Source organism: Petaurus breviceps, unplaced genomic scaffold (assembly GCF_028583685.1).
Source record: "Petaurus breviceps papuanus isolate PSGF00001 unplaced genomic scaffold, PetGlider_PUasm1.0 76, whole genome shotgun sequence".
Classification (NCBI taxonomy): Eukaryota; Metazoa; Chordata; class Mammalia; order Diprotodontia; family Petauridae; genus Petaurus; species Petaurus breviceps.
In genome coordinates, this window is record NW_027186473.1 from 7,936,412 (window position 1) to 7,960,758 (window position 24,347).

Sequence of the window (24,347 nt, forward strand, 5' to 3'; positions counted from 1 at the left end):
TCTCCCTTTACAAATTATCTTGTATTACAACGGTTGGTTGATTTTATACCTTTTACATCACCCAGTACAATGTAAACTCCTTTATGATTGGCATTATTTTTTGGTTTGTATTTGTATCTCCAGCACACAACACATCCTACCTTACTCATAGTAATCACTTAATAAATGCTTACTGAATAAAATTAATCTCAATGGATTTGTGATTTATCAGTGTGAATGAACCCTCTGCCAGTACATATCACAAACTGACCCATTCCTACCTTTAAAAAAAATAATCAGTTTTATTGATGTTTTATTTTTACATTACATACAACTAACTACAAATCCCATTTCAAGAGAGTTCTCTTGTAACAAAGTAAAACAGGTAAATAAACCTAATAATTTTTGTTGTTCAGTTGTTTCAGTCATGTCTGACTCTTCATGGCCCCATTTGGGGTTTTCTTAGGAAATATACTGGAGTGGTCTGCCACTTCCTTCTTCAGTTCATCTTACTGATGAGGAAACTGAGGTAAACAGGGTTAAGTGACTTGCCCAGGGTCACACAGCTAGTAAGTGCCTGAGGCAAGATTTGAACTCAGGAAGATGAGTCTTCCTGACTTTAGTCCCAGCACTGTATCCACTGTGCCAACCAAGTGCCCTAACACTTAATACAATGACCTCAACTGACAGTTTATGCAACATTTCACATCTCTAGTATGCACACACACCCCTTTCTTTTAAAAAAATTAACATACATCTATTTTTCTCTTCCTCCCATCTCTTTCCCAATTAGGGGGAAGAAAACTTCTTATAACAAATATGAATGGCCAAGCAAAGCAAATTCGTTCCATGACAGTACACAAAGTATGTGGATCTCATTCTCTACCTTAAATCCATCACCTTTTGTTGGGTCTTCCATAGAGCCTCCCTTACATGGTTTTCCTATTCTACTGGAAACCTTGTTCTAGTCCTTTTATTTAGTCAATAAATCAACAAGCATGTATTGAATGCATTCTGTGTGCCAGGCACTGTGCTCAACACTGATAATGTAGAGAAAAAAATAAAAACATGACCTGTCCTCAAAGAGTTTGCTCTCTAAAGAGAGATAAAGCCTGTGCATAAGTAGGTATCTACAGGATACATACAGAGTAGGCAGCTGCGGGGAGGGAGATGGTAGAGAGTGATCCATAAAAGGTGGGATTTGAGCTGAGTTCTACAGACAGCCAAGGGTTCTAGGAGGTAGAGGCAACAAGGAAGAGCATTACTGGTACAAGGGAGAAGCCAATGCAAAGACATGGAGACAGAAGAAAGCACGACATACGCAAGCAAGCCAGTATAGATGCACAGTAGGTTGTTTGAAGAGAAATAATACTCAAGAACACCTGAAAGGTAGGAAGGGGGCCAAGATGCAAAGAGGTTTAAATGCTATTATACATTTTATTTTATCCCACAGGTAATTAGGCAGTCACTGGAGGGAGGTGACATAGTTGGACCTAGATCCTAGGAAAATCTCTGAGGCTGAAGATGTCATGGAGGTGGAAGGAACTTGAGGAAGTCAGACTTAGCACAGTATTTCTGGTGAGGGGTGATGAGCATTGAACAAGAGTGGTGTTAAGTGAACGGAGAAGGAAATGTGCGCAAGAGATGCTGTGAAGGTGGGAATGAGAAGACCTGGCAGAGCACTGCATATGTGGGTTGAGTGATAGTGAGGAGTCAAGTCCTCTTCCATCTTGGGACCTATTAGCCTATTGGAAAGAGAAAATATGTATTCAATATCATAGCACAAGAATCATGGTAAAACAATGTAGTCCAAACTTTGCCTGAGAGCTCTCAGTGAAGGTCTCCTTTATGACCTAATCAAGTTTCCTTTCACATTACCAAAAAAGCAAGAGAACAAGAAAAAGAAAGCACAGACATTTTTAAAAAGCTCTCCAGTGTCCCTGATTACAATTTTATTTTATCCAAAGTGGGATTATATTTAAATGTTGAAGTGTTAAGGAAGTCTTACAGAAAGCATTACTTGACGGTTCTTGATGAATAAGGCAATTTCTTTGATTCTGACAAAGTGTTTTACTCTATATTGACATTAGTATTCGTTCTCCTGAAGATATGCACTTTGTAGGGAAGGAAGGAAGTGGAATGAGGTGGAAGGATGCCAAGATTTCCATAATTCTCCAAAATTGACAATAAAAATTTGCTACAGGCAGAGTCTTGCTAGGCAATTCCTAAAACATGCCACTTGGCAGGAGGTCTTAACAAAGCAACATTTCACTGTGGGCATTAATATTGATAGTTACAAATCTATTTTCTAATACAACTAGAACTGAGCATAAAAAGTATTTTAGAAAGGCAGAAAGAAAATGGTTTCTGTCCTGCAATGTCGCCCTTGGCCTTCACAGGGAGGTCAATTTCATCACTCAATAATCTCCAGTTCCCTAAAACCAGATGGAAGTAAATTCTTTCCTCTTTAGAACCGCACAGTATAAAACCAAGATGTTTCAAATAATGGATCCAATGGATCCAATGGTAAGGAAAGCTTTTTCTAAAGCTTTTGTTTAGTGGTTGAAGTTTTATGAGATTCATTGGGGTCTAGAGGTCTCTTTGTCCTAGAGAGGCTCCTTCAATTCTACCAAAAGTCTTTTCAAATCTTTCCAGGACCTATTTAGGATGACCAGGTGGGGAGAAGATCTGCCACACTGGTGGGGAGAAGGGTGGCAGAAATACTCTTCCCTACACCCCTCACATTCCTTTTCCTGCTCCACTGAAGTCATCCCTGAACATATTTCATTTGGCCTACTTGACTGCTCTCATAGCTTTTCTGAAATAGAAGATACTGATTCAATTTCTTCATGTGAGATGGAAGATCATCAGGCCTTACCATCTGCACTATACCTCTACATTCTATAGACGTGTGGCACCATCTACAAATGACCAGTGTGTGTGCAATCAGGACAAAAAACATCACTAGCAACAGATGATGATAAAAAGTATAAAAGTGAATTTGGTCCGTTCCCCTCTATGCCCTCTCCTTTCTTAGGGTGGAGGTAGGAGGGTGGTAAGCTAAAGTCAGAGGCTAATTCTGAGCCCACTATTCCAAGCACTACTTTTATGAAAGATTTATATCTCTCCAAATACCACATAGTACTAGGTTTCTTCCAGATCAGAAATGGTTTTCCTTTGTACCACTTATGGAGTTTTATGGCTTCTTTTCTTTGATTTCCTTCATTATTACATTTCACCTTCTCAATATTTGGAGGTGACCAAAAAAATAAACATGAGCCCCCACCCCTGAAAAGAAAACTGTTTCCCTCAAAAATCTTATGCAGATGAAAAGACACATCAGCATACACGCAAAAAAAAAAAAGCCAATATTCAATGTTCAAGCTGCCAAGTTCTGACTGTTGTTATGCAGCTTGTATGCATTTTCTTTTTTTTCCTTTTTTTCCCTTTTTCATTTAAATACTTGTCTGCTTTTTCAAGGGAGTTTTCTGGACTGGACCTATGATTTCATTGCTATAGGGGACTCCCAGTGAGAAAACTCCTTCTTATCAAGGCAAATCAACATATGCTCTGAAATTAATAGTCTCAAAGATTTTCCTCATACATCTGGAGGTTAAAGGAGTTGGCCAGAATTACATAGCCAATATGTTTCAGGGCAGGAAGTGAAACTCGGCCTTCCTTGCTTTGAGAATAACTTTCTACCCCCCATCAAAAGTGCCAGACACGTGGTTCCTGGGCAGCAATGCAAGGCAACCCTCCTCTATACTACCAAACTGGAATAAAAATGTAGTTGAGAAATATTTAACAAAATAAATAAAAATACAATGGATGAGTCGTCCTAGGGAATTCTTTAAAATGATGAGGTACTCCCTTGATCCAAAGAACCCCATAAAATCATGCAAATCAAGGGGTTCAAATCTCTGCAAGAACATCGGTAAAACAGCCCAAGCTATCAAGGGCATGTATATTCAAAAAGCTTCCAAATATTTGAAAGAGGTCACTTTGAAGAAATAATGTGTTATGTTCCATTGATATAATGATGGAATTGGCGGGTATGCCCAGGCTAAGCAATGGGGTTGGACACACGGTCGTGAGCCCAAAAGAGTGCTGAGTTCCTGCTGCATGTGCTTAAAAATGCAGAGAGTAAGACAAAACTGAAGGGCCTGGATATGCATTCTCTTGTCATTGAGCATATTCAGGTCAAGAAGGCTCCCAAAATACAATGGCATACTTCTGGGGCTCATAGTCTAGTCAACCTATACGTGAGTTCCCCTTGCCATATTAAGATGACACTTAGTGAAAATAAACAGATTGTTCCTAAACCAGGAGAAGAGGTTGCTCATAAGAAAAAGATATCCCAAAAGAAACTGAAGAATCAAAACCTTATGGTATGGGAGCAAATGTTCCAGAGTGCAAATAAATGTGGAATGAAAGCAAACAAAAAATCATATTATAATCATATTATAAATACAATATATCATGATGTATTGTTATTAATATAGTACTACAAATATATGTTATAATTATATATATAAGTATAATATTACAAACCAATTGATTATATTACAAAATCAAGTCAATTTGCAGCCACTACGATCCTTATGCATGGGTTAGTGGCTCTCATTTCTATTTAGCTTTGCCCTACACATTGGCCCTACCATTTACTAAGGATCAAAAATAATTTTCAACATTAAAAACTACTCCATTTCATAGTAAATTCAAGTACTAGCAACTCTAAATTGAGCTTTTTCAATTATAAAAAGTAGAAACTGTTTAGATTGCCACCAATGGCACCACATTATGGCATGGGTTCTTGAAGGCTTATGCCATTGGAGAGTGGATTTTGGCAAGCCCTACCACTTGATGCTGGATGGACATCAAATACAGGCTTAATGACAGACTTTATGCTCAATGTCTCAAGACAACCTAAGTTCAGAAAAAATCATCGCCACATTGGTTATAGGGTGATATGCTTCTGGAGACAACTCACAGAAGTCTACTGCTTAAAGAAAAAAAGAACAGAGGAAGGAATGCCAACAGAGAAGGAATCTGGTTTCCCCCCTCTACCACTCAACTGAAAATGCCCTCTTCCATGTCCATGCTTACCAAGATAGGTTGCCATAATTGTTACCTAAACTATTAGAGAAGCTTTTAGTTTCCTTCTCCTCCATACAGCTGTCAAAGTAATATTCACACAAATTTCTCCACGGAACTCCCCTGCTCAGAAGTCTTCCATAGCTCCCTATTACTAATTCCATAGTCTGCCATTTAAAGCCTTCCCACTTTCTACACTCAACATGTGAATCCATTTAGAAATTTGACTACTCAATATTCCCCAGGTTTATGTGGTTTCCTTAGTATCTGTCCTTGCACATGGAATATACTCCTTCCTCCTTTCTATCACACAGGTTTTTATCCTTCTTAAAAGCTCAATTCAGGAACCACCTCCTTCATAAAAAAAATCTGATTCTCCTCAGTTATTTGTGTTCTCTCCTCCTTCTTCAAATTACCCTGTAGAGACAGCACTCAGTGGTACAGTGGACAGAGCATTGGGCCTGGAATCAGGGAAACCTGAGTTCAAATTTAGCTCCAACACTTACACGTTGTGTGACCCTGGAAATGTCACTTAACCTCTGTTTGTCTCAGTTTCCTTATCTGCAAAATGGGGCAGATAATAACCCTTACTTCCCAGGGTCATTATGAGGTCAAGTGAAATAATATTTGTAGAGCACTTAGCACAGAGTCTGGTACATAGTAGGTATTTTATAAATGTTAGCTATTATCATGATGATGATGTTGTCTTACAGTATTTATCTGTGTATGGATTGTTTTTCCCATCCCAATGTAGAACCCAAGTCCCTTGAAGACAGTTGACTTTTCTTCTTTTCTTTATATCATCAGGACCTGATACAGAGCCTGGCACATAGTAGGTGCTTAATAAAGTCTAGTTAATTAAATTGAATCAGGCATCCTGCATTTAAACTTCATTTCAACATCTTTAATTTAAAAGGACATTTTTAGCAACATTGTAGAGAAGTTACCAGTTTTCTCCATCTAGGTCGCAGATGAAACGAACTCTAAAGCCTTATCAATGCTGGGAACCTTTTATTTCACGAGTATTTCAAGATGCATTGATTGCATTTGCTTTTAGAGTCTCTGTTAATATCTGTCTTCAGCTCTCTTTAGAGCAGGTGTCTGTAATTAAAGACTTTTTTGCATCACGTTCATTTCCCTCTTCCTTTGAAAAGCTCTTCTGTGTAAGCATTCATAAGAAGGAGATGTCATTAATACACTCAACTAAAGACTGAGAAATTCAGCAGTGCTACAAACTACTGACCTTACCCTAAACCCATCTGCTTGCAGGCCAGTTGACTCAATGTCTCTTGCCAGTGATCAGCACATACTTGGTGGTCAGTGGCAGATCGACGAACAGTCAGGAATGTAGAGGAACTCACATCTTTAGATAATGTCACTGAGAAGAGAAAAAGAAATATTTTTACAAAACTTTATTTCTTCTCCTGTGACCAAACTGTATTCTTGGATAGTCCTTGCTGTTCTCACAATTTAAAGACCAAAAGATCAACAAAAGAGATCAACATCTCTTTGTAAATATATTATAATGGTGAAATTGGGCAGGAGTCAGGAAGATGAGACTTTCTGAGTTCAAATCTGGCCTCAGATGCTTACTAGCTGTGTGATCCTGGACAAGTCATGCAACCTTATTTGCCTCAGTTGTTTCATTTGTGAAATGAGCTGGAAAAGGAAAAGACAAACTACTCCAGTATCTTTGCCAGGAAAACTCCAAAAGAGATCAAGAAGAAATGGACATGATGTGGAAAAAAAATAACTAAAAGAAGTGGAACTCCAAATAAAGTATTTAACGAAAAAAGCCCTTTACCTGGAAATAGGAGAGGTAAGTCACTCTTACAAAGTTCTATCACAATTTTTTTTAAGCAATCGGGGTTAAGTAACTTGCTCAAGGTTACACAGCCAGTTATTTTGTGTGGGTGCCAAGTATTTGAAGCCGGAACTGATCCCGGGTCTCCTGACGCTGGGGCCGGCACTCTTACTCACTGCATCACCTGGCCGCCCCACAATTTTTTAAATAAAGATTTGTTGTTGCTGCCATTGCTTTTAAGGGGGGCAAGGGGACATAGTAATCTTTGAGCGTTCATAGCTATAAGGCCATTATCACTTATGGTAGGGGGCAGAAAGGACCAGACTCACCACAGTCCCATTCATCAGAGCTGTCTGAACAATCTATTCCACCATCACACCACAAATCACGGGGCACACAGTCATGATTGGCACATTCCCATTCATCATCTTGGCAAAACGCTGGCATCAAAAACAAGTGGAAAAAACTTTTTAGAAATAAGTGTGATTATTCCTAAAATGTGCATATTGTGCTTTGGAAAAATTATCACATTAGCTACCAGGCCCTAGAATAGTAAAGGATCCTCAAACTATTACTTGTAACCATTCCTGTTGAACAGCATAAAAACTAAAAGCAAGAAAAGCTATGTTTTTATTCATCACATTAATATGAAAGATTACGTGTGCACACTGAACTGGTGCTAAGCAAAAGCAGAATAGTCTTTCACCTAGACGATGAGGAGTAAGGGAATATTTTCCTGGAAATATTTTCCTCTATCTAGGTGCCACAGGATCTGAAAATCTACCATTAGTGATTCATTCATTTGGCTCAACTTTTGTCTTCTAGTAGTTCTACTTTAAAATGCATATACTCTTGGGAGGCGTAGCACGTTGTCAAGGACACCTTAGTGTAAATGAATTTGCTTTCTTTACTTGCAGGACAGACTCAAGAAACTGGAGAGCACTGAGTTTCTAGGAGAAAGAAGGATAGAGGCCTTACAGAAGAAAAAGAGACAAATTCTACCTAGGGAAATAGCATTTTGTAGCAGAAAGATTTGCAGTTGGGAAACCTGGAATCAAACTTCAGTTCTGATTCTCACCAGCTATGTGACCCTCTGAGACTCAGGTACCTCATCTTTAGAGTAAGAATGACAATACACTATCTCATGGATTTGTGATGGTGAATGTGCTTTATAAACCTTAGAATATAATATAAAGGTGACTCAGTGCTTCCACATTTTCTGTAGAGTAAGTCTTGCCCTTATGATGAAAAATGCTATCCATCCCAAGAGAAAGAAATGATGGAGTCTAAATGCACATTGATGCATACTTTTTTACTTTCTCTATTATTTTTTTTAAAGCAATTGGGGTTAAGTAACTTGCCCAAGGTTACACAGCCAGTTATTTTGCGTGGGTGCCAAGAATCTGAGGCCGGAACCTATTCCAGGTCCTCCTGACTCTAGGGCCGGCGCTCTTACTCACTGCACCACCTAGACACCCCCTCTACTGGGTTTTTATTCCGGTCTGTGTTTTCTTTTACACTATGACTAATATGGAAATACATTTTGCATGACTACACAAGCATAACTTTTACCAAATTGCTTGCTTTCTCAATAAGGGAGGTGGGGAGGGAGAAAATTTGGAATTCTATTTCAAAAATGAATGTTGAAAATTGTTTTTACTTGTAATTGGGGTAAATTAAATACTAAATTAAATTTAAAAAATAAAATTAGACAATCTACCAAAAAATTACTTTGTAGAGTTAGAAAAAATAGTAACAAAATTCATTTGGAAGAACAAAAGGTCCAGAATATCAAGCAAATTAATGAAAAGAACTGCTAGGAAAGGTGGCCTAGACATACCAGGTTTTAATCTTTATTATAAAGCAGCAGTCATCAAAACTTCTTGGTACTGGCTGAGGAATAGAGTAGTGGATCAATGGAATAGACTGGGTACACAAGACTCAGCAGTCAATGACTATAGTAATCTACTGTTTGATAAAACCAAAAACCCCAGCTTTTGGGATAAGAACTCACTATTTGACAAAAACTTCTGGGAAAACTGGAAAATAGTATGGCAGAAAGTGGGAATAGACCAATATCTTACACTGTATATATACCAAAATAAAGTCTAAATGGGTGCACCATCTAGGTATGAAGGCTGATAGCATAAGCAATCTGGGATAGCAAGGAATAGTCTACCTGTCAGATTTATGGAGAAGGGAAGATTTTATGACCTAACAAGAGTTAGAGAGAATTATAAAATGCCCAACAGATAATTTTGATTACATTAAATTGAAAAGTTTCTGTACGAATAAAGCCAATGTAACCAAGATTAAGAGGGAAGTGGACAATTGGGAAAGAATTTTTACAACCAGTTATCTTTGATAAAGGCCTCATTTTTAAAATATACAGAAAACTGAGTGAAATCTATAAGAATACAAGTCATTCCCCAACTGATAAATGGTCAAGGGATATGAACAGGCAGTTTACAGAGAAAGAAATTAAAGATATCTATAAGCATATGAAAAAATGCTCTAAATCACTATTGATTAGAGAAATGCAAATCAAAATAACTCTGAGGTACCACATCTCACCTGTCAGATTGGCTAAGATGACAAAATAGGAAAATGATAAATGCTGGAGAGGATGTGGAAAAATTGGAACACTAATGCATTGTTGGTGGAGTTGTGAACTGATTCAACCATTCTGGAGAGCAATCTGAAACTATGCCCAAAGGGCTATAAATAAGTGCATACCCTTTGACCTAGTAATACCACTTCTAGGGTTGTATCCCAAAGAGATCATAGAAGTGGGAAAAGGACCCATATGTACAAAAATATTTATAGCAGCTCTTTTTGTGTTGGCAAAGAATTGGAAATCAAGGGGATGCCCATCAATTGGGAAATGGCTGAACAAGCTGTGGAATATGAATGTAATAGAATACTATCTATTGTGCTATAAGAAATGAGGAACAGATGGAGTTTATAATAACTTGGAGAGACCTATATAAATTGATGTTGAGTGAGAAGAGCAGAACCAGGAGAAATTTGTACACAATTACAGATACATCATATGTGTGACAACTAACTTTGATGGACTGGGCTCCTCTCAGCAATGCAACATTATAAGACAACTCCAAAAGACTCGTGATAGAAAGAGATGTCCACATCCAGAGACAGAACTACAGATTCTGAATGCAGATGGAAGCAAACTACTTGCTCTCTCTCTTTTTTTTTTTGTTTGTTTTGTTTTGTTTCCTCTTTTTCATTGTTCACTCCATCAATTATAATTCTTCTTTACAACCTGACTAGTGTTTAATGTGAAGGTATTTATAGATCCTATATTTGATTGCATGCCATCATGAGAGGGGGAGAGAGGGAGAAAATTTGAAACTCAAGAGATTGTGGAACTTAATGTTGTCAACTAAAAGTAAATAAATAAATTTAAATTTAAGAAAAATAAAGTTATTGTAAGTCTTGCCTAATATTCTCTCAGTCAACTATCACTAAGTACTTATATATGCCAAGTACTGTGAAGAGGGTTGAGAATGCAAAGAAAGGTAAAAAAACAGTGCCTGCTTTCAAAGGTTACATTATTATTTTATGATTACAAAATCAAGTGGTTTTAATGCTCTTTGCAAAAAAAAAAAAAACCACTGCACAGTGAGTGAGGCAAACATAAGCTCATTAAAGTTGTAAAATCTCATCATTATTTTTTTTTAACAAAATAGCATACAAATGAAAGACTATGTCCACTCAACTAGGTGCCCTATGGAAAAAGTCTCCATGGGCAGCAGATGAGGTAGTGATGCAAGCACTGAGGAGGCTTGGGATGAGGACCAGCAATGAACAGACTCGACTCTCCTTTGTTGAATCTCACCAGAGATGAGAAAGCAAGGTCCCTACGCCCATCTTGATAAATCATCCCAGCTACTGTGAAGGTGTCCTCTGGGCAAATGGCTAGTTCTAAGATGTATTTGAGCTGAGAAATAAAGCATAAGATGAAAAGGCAGTTCAGACAAACTCACAGCAGTTTTTTTCATCCATCTTCTCAGGACAGTCTGGAAACCCATCACAAATCACTTCGTGTTTGATACACAGTTTGCTGGCGGGACATTCCCAAAGACCTCTCTCTTGGCAACCTAGAAACAAGATCACATTCATTCCAAGAGCCATGTGTGAAAAGCTGAAATGGAAACATAATGCCTCTTTCTTTTAATATCATAATAGAGAAATTATGCAATATTGACACGAGTTTTTCTTTGCATTTTCAGGTGGCATTGGGAATGTTAAATAGAGTTCAGAAGTGTTTTGCTAAAACCATGCTTTAACTACTTCCGTGACTGTTCTATGTTAAATAACAAGTTGAACATTAGCAAGGTGATCTAAAAATGGCAAAAAGGCATGAACGTAGTCACTCTGGTCTAATGAACACAGGGAAAAAGTCATTAGCAGCACAACAAATTTGACCCTTTACTTACTAAACCATATTACAAATCTACACAAGCTACAGAGTAGAGATACTGTCGTGTGGTGACGGGGCGGGGGGGGGTGGGAGGGAGCATAAGGGAGGAGGCTGTTAAGTAAAGAATTTATGCCTGTATATGATTGTCATCCCTTCAGAGGAAAGTTATCTTTGCAGGACACATTCCAAATCTTCTGTCATTGCTCAAAGAGTATATGACATTCTCGTTCTTCAGGTGCCTGCAGAATCAGCTTATTAACTATACACGATGCATGAATTTATAATCACCAGATTTGTATGATTAAAAATGTGATTGATTAAATTGAGAATCACAAGTAAACTGCATCATAGGATTATAAAGAACCAAATGAAATTTTACGCACAATTGTTCATCTTAAATGTCATTTGATTTTGATTCAGCTAGTATCTAGATCACTTTGAGATGATATCCTGCTCTTCCTGATGGTAAATATATTAAATGGTCCCTGCTTTTTCTATCAGCAGACAATAGAAGAAATCTCTATTTATCTTCTATATAATAGAAGAAATCTCTCTATATATTCTATATAACAGAAGAATTCTCTATATATCTTCTATGTAATAGAAAAAATCTCTATATATCTCCTGAGTGACACATGCCAATTCAGTTCTGGGAACAGGAGTGAAGGAAGGATCAAGAGGGTGTCAAAACACTGGCTGGCTGAATTTATGAGAAAAAATGAACGAATATCCTTGAATCTTTGTTCACATGTACTGCTGTCTGGTCACATCTTGTATGTTGCTATGCGTTGATTTGTTTAGCCTAATTGCTGGACCTTACAGTTATGCCTACTAAAATTCTTCTAATAAGTACTGTCCACCATTCTTGCCTGGCAAAATATTATCAGATCCCAGTCTATTAGCTACCCAGTGTATTAACTAGCTCTTTGATCCTCAGTTTAACTGCAGATTTCATAAGCTCACTTTCAATATCTTCATCCAAGTCTTGCAGTAAATGCAGAACATCAGGTAGTCTCTTGTCATACTGCCACAGACCCCCTTGCCACAGACCCCCTTCCAATTTGACATCAGTACGTTTACCAACATTCTTCGGACATAGCCATTCAACCGGTTACAAGTCCCTTTGATCATCCAGGCTGTTTCTCTACCTTGCCCATAAAGACATTGTGAAGGATCTTGTTAAACATATTCATGAAATCAAATTATGTTTTATGTCTATAGAATTTCCCTGATATATCAGTGGAGTAACCCTATCAAAAGAAAAAAAGGGGGGGAGGAAGCTAAGACTTTGCTGTGAAAGCCTGAAAACCTAACTGTAACTTACAACACCATTTCTACAGAAAGTTGCAATCCAAGCTCCCAATAATGGATTTGTAGAAGAACTCTCGCAATATGACCATTTTGTAAGGAAAGGGAAAGGCCATCTCTTTTAAGGTGAAAAAGGTGATTTTTCAAACCTTCAATAAATGTGGCTTGTTATTATTACTAGAATTTAAATTACTTATTGGTAGAAACCATGTCTTATTTATCACTGTATGGCTCACAAAACTGAACACAGTACTTGGAACACAGTAGGTGCTTAATAAATGTTCATTAAATGGAACTGAATTATTTGACTTGAAGTGTTATAAGTTCTCAAAACACAAGACATGTTCATATTCAAATGAATATACAAAAACTAATTTTGGAGAAGTGGCTGGATACTTTTTCCATAATCACTGTGATTGTGAATCTTTTTAATCAAGCAAGTTTGTTTTAGCTGCTTTTAAAATTCTCATTAGCCCCCTTCTACACTCAATAAATATTAAGCCATCAACCCTCAAGGTATTGAGTTGAACTTAATTTACAAGTGGTAATGGTGATCCTTAAATCCTTAAAAATAGATAATGAATTTTTTAAAGTTTCTTAAGCATCATCAAGTTTTCAATTTTCTTTTAAAGTAGAATTTCATTTTTTGAACAATCATATCCTCCTAAATCCTACACCTGACCTCTGATTTCTAATGTGAGTTATTTCCTCTCCTTCTCTGCCACCCTCCTCGCCTTTGGCATTTTCCTAATATTGGAAACTCCCATTGATTATTTCAAACTTCTTTAGACCACCTAAAATCTAATTTCATCTTTAAATTAAATCTCTGTATTATCACCAATAGAATCTCATTGTGAGATTCTGTTTTGTGAACAAATCCAACATATCCACCCCTCTCCACCCCCCAAAAGCCTTTTATATAAGAAAAGTTCAATGACTTTTGGACTCCTTCCTTCCCATGAAGACATAAATAAGGAACCAGTAAGTTTGGAGAACTTCAAAGCACTGGATGTTCCCTCCACCACAACATTTTCCATGGTCAATGTCAGGTCACTCTGACAGCTGTAATTTTCCAGCAGATGCGATCTTTCATATTTATAGCAGCAGATAAGAATTCTGTTGATTGCTTATGACATTTTGCCTAGTCCCAAGAAGGGCAAGATCTTCCATAGAAATAAATACATTTTAGGAAACAAGGCAATATTTCATTCCTTAAAGGTTAGGAGAATAAAAATAATTATAAAAGATGGATTGCTTCTCAATAGTAAAAAGGATCAACAAAAACTTTGAAAGCAAGATGAGCAATATAATTAAAACTCAAGCCAATTTCAAATGGTCACTCACGTATTGTGTATACTGTTTTGAAAACATTTATGCTCTGGTTTCTGCCCTGCTACAGTCTAAGAGTACATAAGGCCAAATGTTAGCTGTGAGAGATGGAAAGAGGCACCAAATGTTAGCAATGGAAAGAAGCTTGGGGTACCCAATTATCATCGGTATTTCTGGCTGTAATGCTGGTACAGTTGAAGCTCAATAGTAGAGATACCAGAAAAAAGTTTTCATCCCTTGCTCATAGAGATTAAGTCATGGAGAGCATTACAAACCAAAATTTAAGGCTTTCAGAACTAAAGTCTATTTAAACCTCCACAAGTTTCGACTGATACACAGATCTGTCATATTTAATGATTATCAAATTTAATGTTAATCATATATGTGACCAATTGATACACAGATATGTTATTCTTAATGATTAAGAAATTCAATGTTAATCATATACATGATTGATACACAGATATCTGTTATATTTAATGATTATGAAATTCAATATTAATCATATACATGACCAATTGATACAGAGATTTGTTATATTTAATGATTATGAAATTTAATATTAATGATATAAATGATGTGTCCAAATTATGTTAAGGTTCTTCTATATTTAAAGGATAATATAATTTGGCAGATAAGCAGTCAGGGTATAGTGGCGAAGGGGACTAGCCTCAAAGTCAGAATGACCTGGGTTCAAGTCCCTCCTTTGACATGTATTGGCCATGTGACCCCTGAGCAAATCACTTAACTTCTTTTTTGTTTTGCTTTTTTTTTTTTTGGAGGGCAATTGGGGTTAAGTGACTTGCCCAAAGTCACATGGCTAGTAAGTGTGTCAAGTGTCTGAGGCCAGATTTGAACTCAGGTCCTCCTGACTTCAGGGCCAGTGCACTATTCACTGCATCACCTAGCTGCCCCATCACTGAACTTCTCAGTGACCTAGGCACCTCTCTCAGAATATAAATTACAGATTAGGTACCAGACTACATGGTGGAAGGAACATCCTCACTGAGAACTCCCTGTACCAATGACATTGCAGGGTCAGACAATTCTTATCTCTACCCCCAAACAACTGATTGGGGGTAGCTGATTGGGATTCCCTAACCTTCCCCTCTGGCTACATTTGGGACATGAATGAAGCTTTTTTTTTCAGGAACAATCACCATTATGAGCATCAAGTTCAAAAATTAAGATTTTCAAATATGTTCTTCACACTTGCTAGGGATTTCTCTCTCAAGTGTTCAGAATGTTAGGCGGCATAAGAAATAGCTGCAATGACACCAATTTCTTCTAACCCTTTCTCTGAGCTTTCTTCAGTGAAAGAACCAGAAGTTTTCTCCCCATACCCTCACCCAGCTATCGCTCTTCCAATCAAGAAAAGCGCCAGCTCCCTTACTCACCACAGTGTTCTTCATCACTGTCATCCTCACAGTCCGCTTGCCCATCACATCTTCTAGACGCCAAAATGCACCTTCCCGAGCGGCACTTGAAATGACTAGGGGAGCATTCTGTTGATAACAATCAGCAATACCAGTGTCATTTAATTTTGAAACCCAGGAAACAAGGAAAGTAATATATGTTTTATTGGAGATATGGGTCAGAGAGATGTTTGGTAAAGAGGTCATTACTAAACAGGACTGGCCCTAGGCAAAAAGGAAGCAGGTGAGCTTTGTTATGGGCCACATGTAAATCAATTTGACTAAATTATCTTCAGTGTACTTTTTAAGTAAGTGGATTAAATACACAGTCCAAACAAAATGGGTCAAAATGTTGTGGTTGAAAGAGCACCGTCTGGACTCAAAGAACATGGGTCCAGTTCTGGCTTTCCCACTAATTACTTTGTGTGACCTTAAATGACTAACTTCACTTTTCTGGGTCTCAAATCCCTCATCTCTAAAATGAGGGGGTTGGACTATTTGACCTCTAAGGTCCCTTCCCATTCTAAATCTATGATTCCTTGACCTACTATATGCAAAGGACTCTTCTACCATTTTGCTATTAATCTCACTCCTCTCTTTCCCACTCAGTTTTCCCTTTTCATGATGATGGCCCAAATTGATCAGAGCCACACATTTTAGCCATTCACTTCAACTTTTTTTTCCTAGAAGTATCCCAGACTGTGGACTTTTCCTATTCTCCTACCCTCCCCCACCCCAAAACTTTCCTTTCTTCCTGCCTTTTCTCTCAGACATGTCTTCTGGATAAATTCATTACATCAAAGATTGATGAAGCTTCAAGAACTATCCTTCCCAGACAACATACTTGTTTTAAAAGGGTCCACTAAGGGCTTGGAAATATTTTGGAAGCAGAAGGACTTTTAAGATCTCTCAAATTAGCTAGACCTGCCTGTAGCTAGGAATAGAATAAATTGAATACTTTGTGACAAGGGAAGAAAAATGAATTATACAAAACACGTTTTCTCATGCCTGCTGTGTTCTCCCCTCCTTTTTCAAACTTAGAGGCAACTGCTTATATAGGCTTCTGGACATGAAGGATGTGATGGGCTGTCCCAGACATCCCTGGTATACTCCATTCTTAGCAGAGAAAATGTGTTCATAGGAAAACAGCAGGAGATTAGCTCAAAATGGCCCCCAAATCAGTCATATTATACTTTACTGAGCTTAAGGTTGTTTATTTCCCTGCTAAATCACAATGCTGTTCATAACTCACCATGGTGTTGTGAGGATTGAGGAGGGTAACATATGTATATAAAAGTGCTTTGAAACTATGTAAATCCATGTGTACTTTTTTTTGGCAACTGGACCTATATCAGTGTGTATGCAAACTGATAACTCATTTGTAATTTACAGTATTAGTTTCCTGGGGCACTAAGAGGTTAAATGATCTATGGTCACAAAGTCAGCGAATGACGATGACACATGGCCAATTCTTCCTGCCTGAAGACTCACCCTCTATTCACTCTGCTGGGCTAACCCTCATTTGTAGTTCATACAAATATAAAAGAGGCAATATGGAACTGTGGAAAGAATACTGCAGTCAGAAGGAAAAAACAAGGTTCAAATCCCTGCTCTGATACTTAACTAACTCTGTGACCATAGGTGGGTCATTTAATGTCTCTAGTTTCTGTTTCCTCATATGAATAGTGGGAATAATCATGTTTTTATTACCTAATCATATCTCAACGATTAGGAAAGTGTTTCAAAAACCTCCCAGCAATATAAGAAGAATGTGAGATAAATGAACAAAGGGACCTGGGGGGAATATCTGAGACACCAGGAGAAGTTAGCAGAAAAAGCCTTTGAATGGCTAAAACAGAAATCATAATTTTTATGTATTATTACTCAAGATTTTTACCCAGAGAATAGCCCTACAGATTCCCCACTCGGGATCCAATGACTTTAATTTTTAACACAATCTTAAGTAGTTTGGTTATCTGATTGCTTCAGCCATAGAAGATTATGAGCAGAAAGTTGAACATGAATGTTCCCCACTGTCATAAGTGACAAGGGAATACAAAAGAGGAAACAGATAAACTGCTTACATACCTCAACAGCCTAACAGCATCCCTGTATTGGAACATATTCTAAAACTTGGGTAGTAATAATAAAGACTTTGAATTATCAAGAAAAGGATAAATTATCTTCAGTGGACTTTTAAGTAAGTGGATTAAAATACTCAGTCCATTATCCAATGAATCAAGAAGCATTGTAAGAGCCTATGTGCTAGGAACTGTGGGTATAAATAGAATAAACAAAACAATTCTTCCACATATTTTCATACAACATGATTTTTTAAAAGAATGGTGTTTATATACCCACTGATTGGGAAATGGATAAACACTATGTGGCACAAAAAAGTAATTATAAATGACTTCAACATAAGAAATAGCAAATAAGAATTCAGAGACACATTGGAAGATATATGAATGAATGCTGGGTGAAGTAAGCAGAACCAGGAGAACAAAATACACAGTAACTATAACAATGTAAACATGACCTAGAAAAAGTGTTGAGAAAAATGTACCTGCTTTTTTTTCCAGAGGAAGTGGACTATGGACATGGAATTTTGCACATACTGTTTATCTGCTGATTGATTTTGCTGACTGATTTTTTTTCATTTTTTAAATTGATGTCTAGAAGGAAGGCTTGATGGGTAGTGGAAGAAGGGAAGGACATATTCAGAAATGAATATTATATAAAAACAAAAGGCATCAAAATAAATTTTTAAAAACCTCTTTCAAAAATTGGTGCTATTCATTAATTGATAAATTGACAAAGTATATGAACAGGTATTTTTCAGAAGAAATCAAAATTACCTATATATGAAAAAAATTCTCTAACTCATTGATTAAAGAAATACAAATTAAAACAACCTATCAGATTGGTTAACATGATAGAAAAGGAAAATGAAAAATGCTGGAGGGGATATGGAAAAACAGGTACAATAATGTCCTGTTGGTGGACTAGTCCAAACATTCTGGAGAAAAATTTCTATGCTCAAAAGGCTATAAAGCTAGCTGTATTCTTTGACCTAGCAATACCCACTGCTAGGGTCTATATCCCAAAGAGATCAAAGAAAAGGGGAAAGGACCTATAAGTAAAAAAAAATGCTTACAAGAGCTTGTTTTATGGTGGTAATAGATTGGAAATTGAGGGGATGCCTATCTACTGGGGAATGACCGAACAAGTTGAAGTATATGATTGTCATGAAATATTATTGTTCTACAAGAAATGATGGGCAAGATGATCTTAGGAAAACCTGAGAAGGTTTATACGAACAGCTACAGAATGAAGTGAGCAGAAGCAGGAGGACATTGCACACAGTGATAACAATATTGTAATGATGTTAAAAGACGTAGCTAGTGTGATCAATACAATGATCAAGATAATTCTGAAGGACTTATGATGAAAATGCTATCTACCTCCAGAGAGATAACTGATGAACTCTGAACCTTATTTTTGTTTTTTGGGTCTTTTTGTAACATAGCTATTTGAAAATGTTTTCCATGATTTCACATGCATAACTGATATCACACTGCTTGCCTTCTCAATGGATGGGGGAAGGATGAAGGAAGGATGGAGGAAGAGAATTTGGAACTACATTTTTTATAATAAATATTAAAAATAAATAATATACATATATATTTTAATTTGGTACAACATGAACTATAAGCTAAATGAATCAGTGCTATTTGATTATACAGAAAATTAACTGATATGGAACCACTCATTATACAATGATGGGAAAATGAAATTTAGGTATATTAAGTGCTTATTTATGTGAGGCATTGTGCTGGGTCATGTGAAAATCACATTAAATTAATACAATCTCTGTCTTATGAAAATTAATAAACTAAAATCAGCAAGAGACTAATAAATATAAGGACATAAACTGAGTTAACCAGCATTTTCATAATATCTAAACAAAGAGTTATGTGACTGTTATATTAAGGTAGTGTACAACAGCAATTACAGTTGACAGGAGTGACATAGGAGCAGAAATTAGCTAATTCTCTTCCAGTTCACCAACAAACAAATTTTCCTAAAAGTAATAAAGGGCAGAGAAGGAAAATTGTTGTGGGATCATGGCAATAATGACACACATTTCTAAAGCACTTTCACGTTTACAGAGTGATTTTCTCACAATAATTCTGTGAAGTAGTACCATTAACACAATTACTCTGAATGGTGAAAGCAACTCACCCCACAGTAACCTTGTTAGGAAGTGTCAAAGTTAGGAACTCAAACTAGTTTCTCTTAGTCTGATTCCAACACTAACCATGTTGCCTCTCAGTACATCCCAGTGAAGGATTTTGAAGGAGACCCTGACTTTAATCTATTGAGAGAGGGGAAGTCACTATAAAACCCCAGAAAAGTACCAAAGTCCAACAGTGCATAAAGAAAGTAACTTTGGTATTTTATAAATGACTAACTCCAGAGGGATAGTCAGAATAGAGAAATGAGAAAATCACAAAAGAGAGAAGAAATGGGCTTAGAAAACTGGAATTGGAGAACTAAGGAACAAAGGATAGATTTGTGAACCAAATCCACATAGATACAGCTAAGGTGGCACAGCGGATAGAGTGACAATCCTTGAGTCAGAAAGACCTGAATTCAAATCTGGCCTCAGACACTTACTAGCTATGTGACTGTGGGCAAGTCACTTAACCCAGTTTGCTTCAATTTCCTCATCTGTAAAATGAGTTGGAGAAGAAAATGGCAAAACTCCAGTATCCAGTGAGAATTTGGTAAGAATGCAAGCTAATATAATGCATAATAAATTAATCCCAAACAATGAATAAAAGAAAATGGCCATTCGTAACCAAGATGCAATTCCCATGCTTCATCTTGTGGGAAGAGTAGTTTCTATCACTTTCTTTTCCACAAAAAAGGCAAGAAGGAACTTCAAGGAGGCAGTTTGCTGGAATGGAAAGAGTATTGGATTCTATGTCAGAGGCCTGGGTTTGAATTCTTACTCTGCCACTTAATATGAGTGACTTTGGCCTAGTTATTTAATATCTCCCTACCTCAGTTTCTCCACCTATAAATGTGTGGGTTGGACTAAATAACCTCTAAGGTCCCTTCCAGCTTTAAATTTATGATTCTTATGATCAATTCTCAACTGCTATTCTGGTCAGGAGAGAGTAATCCTTCCTGACCACCGCAACTTGGGGGAACAAATCAACTATCGTTCCTACCTCCCAGGAGTAAGATGGCACTCCTTCCCTGCCCTGAGATTTGTCAGAATAAGCCCACATAAAAGGCTGTGAGAGATTCCATCACTGGACATCTGCTGAGAGGTCATTTTTATATTAAGAAATGTTTGTAATCAGGTGTTTGCCTCATGGATGCCTGCGTCTAACTTCATTTTACTGCTACCACTAAAAAGGCAAAGAAATGGTCATTTTTATTAGCAGATGGACACCAACAGACGGGTGATAGAAATAAAGAGAAGAAACAAGACCTAAAGAACCTGGCATGCACTAACCCTCTTCAATATCAAAATAACAACAACATCAAGAATAAGAATAACAACCTTCTACATCTTCATCAGGCATTAGGCAGGTTTGGTTATCTGAACCTTCCTCTGGAAACTGAGTGCAATCTGTGTCTTCAGGCCACTGAAGACCCACAATCCCCAGCACAGATTCACAACGTTCTTTGGAATGCTCACACAGTGTCCTACAGAGATAAACAAAAGTCAGAGACCAGCAACATTTTTGAGGGTTTCACATTTGACAGATAACAAGCATTAATCCATGACATTTGCTGGCCAAAATACTAGACTATTTTTCCTAAGAGGTTGCGTTCCACCAACTCATTTCACTATCTGATAACAGACTTCAAAATGGTCCAAAAGGCACAGGGATTCATTCCAGGATAAGAATTCTCTTCCCATCATGCTTTCTGAGGCACTCTCTTTTTCCCCTCTCTTCTAGGCATGGATAAATGCAGATTCATGTCTCCAGACCAGGGGGTGTTCTGGCCCTCTTTGGATGGTCTATTATCCAGTGAAGGTGAGGACAAACATGAAAGGGGCCTCCTGTGGGAAAAGCTTTGAACCAGGAATTAAGAGATTTGAGCTATGGTTTCACCTCTTCTACTAATTCATTATATGACACTAGTAGGCAAGCCACTTTATCCCAACAGACATGAGTTTTCTCCTTTGAGACAGGATTAGTTCAGGGATTCTTAACCATTGGTTCTACCATAGACCCACTGGTTGTCTGGTGACGCCTACAGCCCTCTTCTTAGAATATTTTTTTAAATGGATAAAACAAAATACATAGGATTAGAAAGGAAGCCCATTATATTGAAATGCAATTTATCAACACAGAATTTTTAAACGTAAAAGTTAAATGAATCCCAGGTTGAGAACTTCTGGATTAGATAGTTGTCAAGAACCCTAGTGATTCTAACAATATTCAAATCTTTGACTACATGGCTATAATCCAAATAACGACTGCCATAATCCCAGGTCACAAAATTGGATAAATTTCATAACAACCAGTCTTTTCTTCAGTAAGGCCTGAGCTTTAACTCACCAAGAAAAGGCCTATACCTGAGACAATGTAACTGACTCTTCCTCCTCAATGCCAATGTCAACCTCTCATATACTGTATTTCATTTTATTCAAAGGAACTTATTCCCAAACCATTTTAAAATGAGAGTCACTGAACATCAGAACAGTTTCCATAGCCTACTATAACAGAAGAAAACAAAATAATTTTTCTTTCTATATAATGTTTCCATCATTATAGTAAGAAAAAAATTATTTCATAGGCCAGGAATTAGCAGGCATAGATTCTAGCCCTGGTTTTGTCACCCCCATGTGACCTTGGGCAGGCAATTTAACTTCTCTGGGCCACAGTTCTTATAAAAAAAATGGGTTTAACTCGATGACTTCTAATTCTAAAATGCTATGACTCTACAAAATACATTTACAAATTACAGAAAAAGCAACAAAAATGTCAACTTTAAACTCATACTCTCTAAGGGTTCTGAGATTTAAATTAAATTTTGTTGATCTGAATCATGATTTGTTGATGTTGATAATTAGAATTAGATCCATAACAACCCTAATTAAATCATATTGCAAATGATTTCCTTTGGAAAACATTTCTAAAAAAATTAGCAGTTATTCTGGGATTTCCAAGATGTAAATTAACCCATATAATATTTAATAATAATTTTATCATTGTCAGTTAATAAGCACCTACTATGCACAGGGTAGTATACTAAGCCTTGGGATATAAAAAAGGTGAAAAACTCATTCACGACCTCAAGAAGCTTACAATCCAATGTGAGCTCCTTGAGATTGAAATCTGATGGATTTCCATCTGTCAAGGGCTCTGGAAGTCAACTATTCCAAGTCCCTTATTTTACAGATGTCCTAAGAAACTCAGTCTCAGAGAGGGTAAATGACTTGACCAATAACACATGGGTAATAAGCAGCAGCACCAGGTTTCCTCAAAATCCCTCGTTCTTTCCATGATACTCTTTTTCTACTTTTCCATAATCAAGTTGTGAGTACTAAATTTTCCTTAATGTAGGCATAATTTAAGAACTTTGAGAAGAATACCTGATTGGAAAAGTATTTAAAATTTTGACAAATTCAAAGCATTTAAGTAAAAAAAAAATAGACTTGAGATGTAGGACAAACCCAAAACATGGTTGACTATCCTCTTAGAGAATTTTTCTTATTAAAAAGATCTCCTCCAAAGGAGTAAAGATTTATTAGCTCTTCCAAAGACAAAAGTAAATATTTTTTAAAAGATCCATAGAACAAATACTGGCATATTTATTTATAGGATCAAAATGAGCAAGTTCATAAAAATAAAATAATAAAGCCCTTTTTCAAATAACAAAGCCCTTTTAAAGGTTCAGGTGATTGATACAGAGTAAATCAAACTTCATGACTTCCCAAAGTAATTACTTTGTAAAGTAATTCCTTTAAAAGCAAATGTTTGAGGATTTTCTGAATCAGGGAAATGAATAATATCATCTGTTTATTTTATTTTCTGCAACATGATTGAAATTGGCTTATGGTAGCTTGTGTGAAATTCAATAGTTTTTAGGGGTAAGCTACTGGAAACTTCAATTATAATCCTTGAAATCTATTCTAAAACACAACAGTTATGTCTGACAAGAGCAGCTTAAAAGTTAACACTGATTCAACAACATCTATTAGGCAATTTGGTATACTGGAAAGAAGACCAAGCTAGAGTCAGGAAACCTGGGTTCAAATCCTAACTCCGCTATTTACTATCTATGAGACCTCAGGCAAATCATTTCATTTCCCTGGGTCTTACTTAGACTAGATGATCTCTAAATATGATAGGTAAATATTAATAGTATCACATTTTTAAAATTTTAACTCAACATATATGTATCTCATTAACTAAGAATGAGATAAAATCTACAAATTTATGAAATTAAAATCTAGTGAAGACAGGACACAGGATGAACATTAATAAGTATGAAGAAATATGTGTATTTAAAATGCCTTATATAGGAACTCCCTGCCAAAATGGCTGATTGAATGGGACACAAACCACCCAGTTCCCAACTAAATATTCTAGCTAAAACCTGAAATTCTTACCAGACCAAAAAATGATAAATTCAATGAGAAACTATATAAATGTCTTCTTCCAGCTGGGAACTCCACAAGAGATCAGCCTGAAGCCCAAAGGTAATAAGTAATCCCCATCTCTACACAAATGTGCATGTGCACACACACACACACACACACACACAAATCCAGTTTAATGTTCTAGTATGACCAGAGGCAGCCAAGTGCATATGTAGTTTGCAAGGCTCTATGCCCTGAGGCAGTAAGAATGGAATATTCCCCTGAGAAATTTCTTAAAAGGTTAAAAAATTCCAGAGTAATCAGAAAGTCCCAGGGTACAGCAGTATACAGTCTAGAAAA

The 24,347-nt window shown here is 36.8% G+C and overlaps 1 protein-coding gene across 1 annotated transcript in view; it reads right to left on the bottom strand.

Moving 5' to 3' along the window:
- CORIN (corin, serine peptidase) overlaps positions 1-24,347 on the bottom strand; it is a 234,978-nt gene that overhangs the window by 22,488 nt on the left and 188,143 nt on the right. The window contains exons 12-16 of the mRNA XM_069105180.1: positions 20,952-21,097; positions 15,356-15,463; positions 10,885-10,998; positions 7,207-7,317; positions 6,322-6,451 (exon numbers count right to left, since the gene is read on the bottom strand). Coding sequence (XP_068961281.1) covers positions 6,322-6,451; positions 7,207-7,317; positions 10,885-10,998; positions 15,356-15,463; positions 20,952-21,097 — 609 coding nt within the window. The remainder of the gene's footprint in view (positions 1-6,321; positions 6,452-7,206; positions 7,318-10,884; positions 10,999-15,355; positions 15,464-20,951; positions 21,098-24,347) is intronic.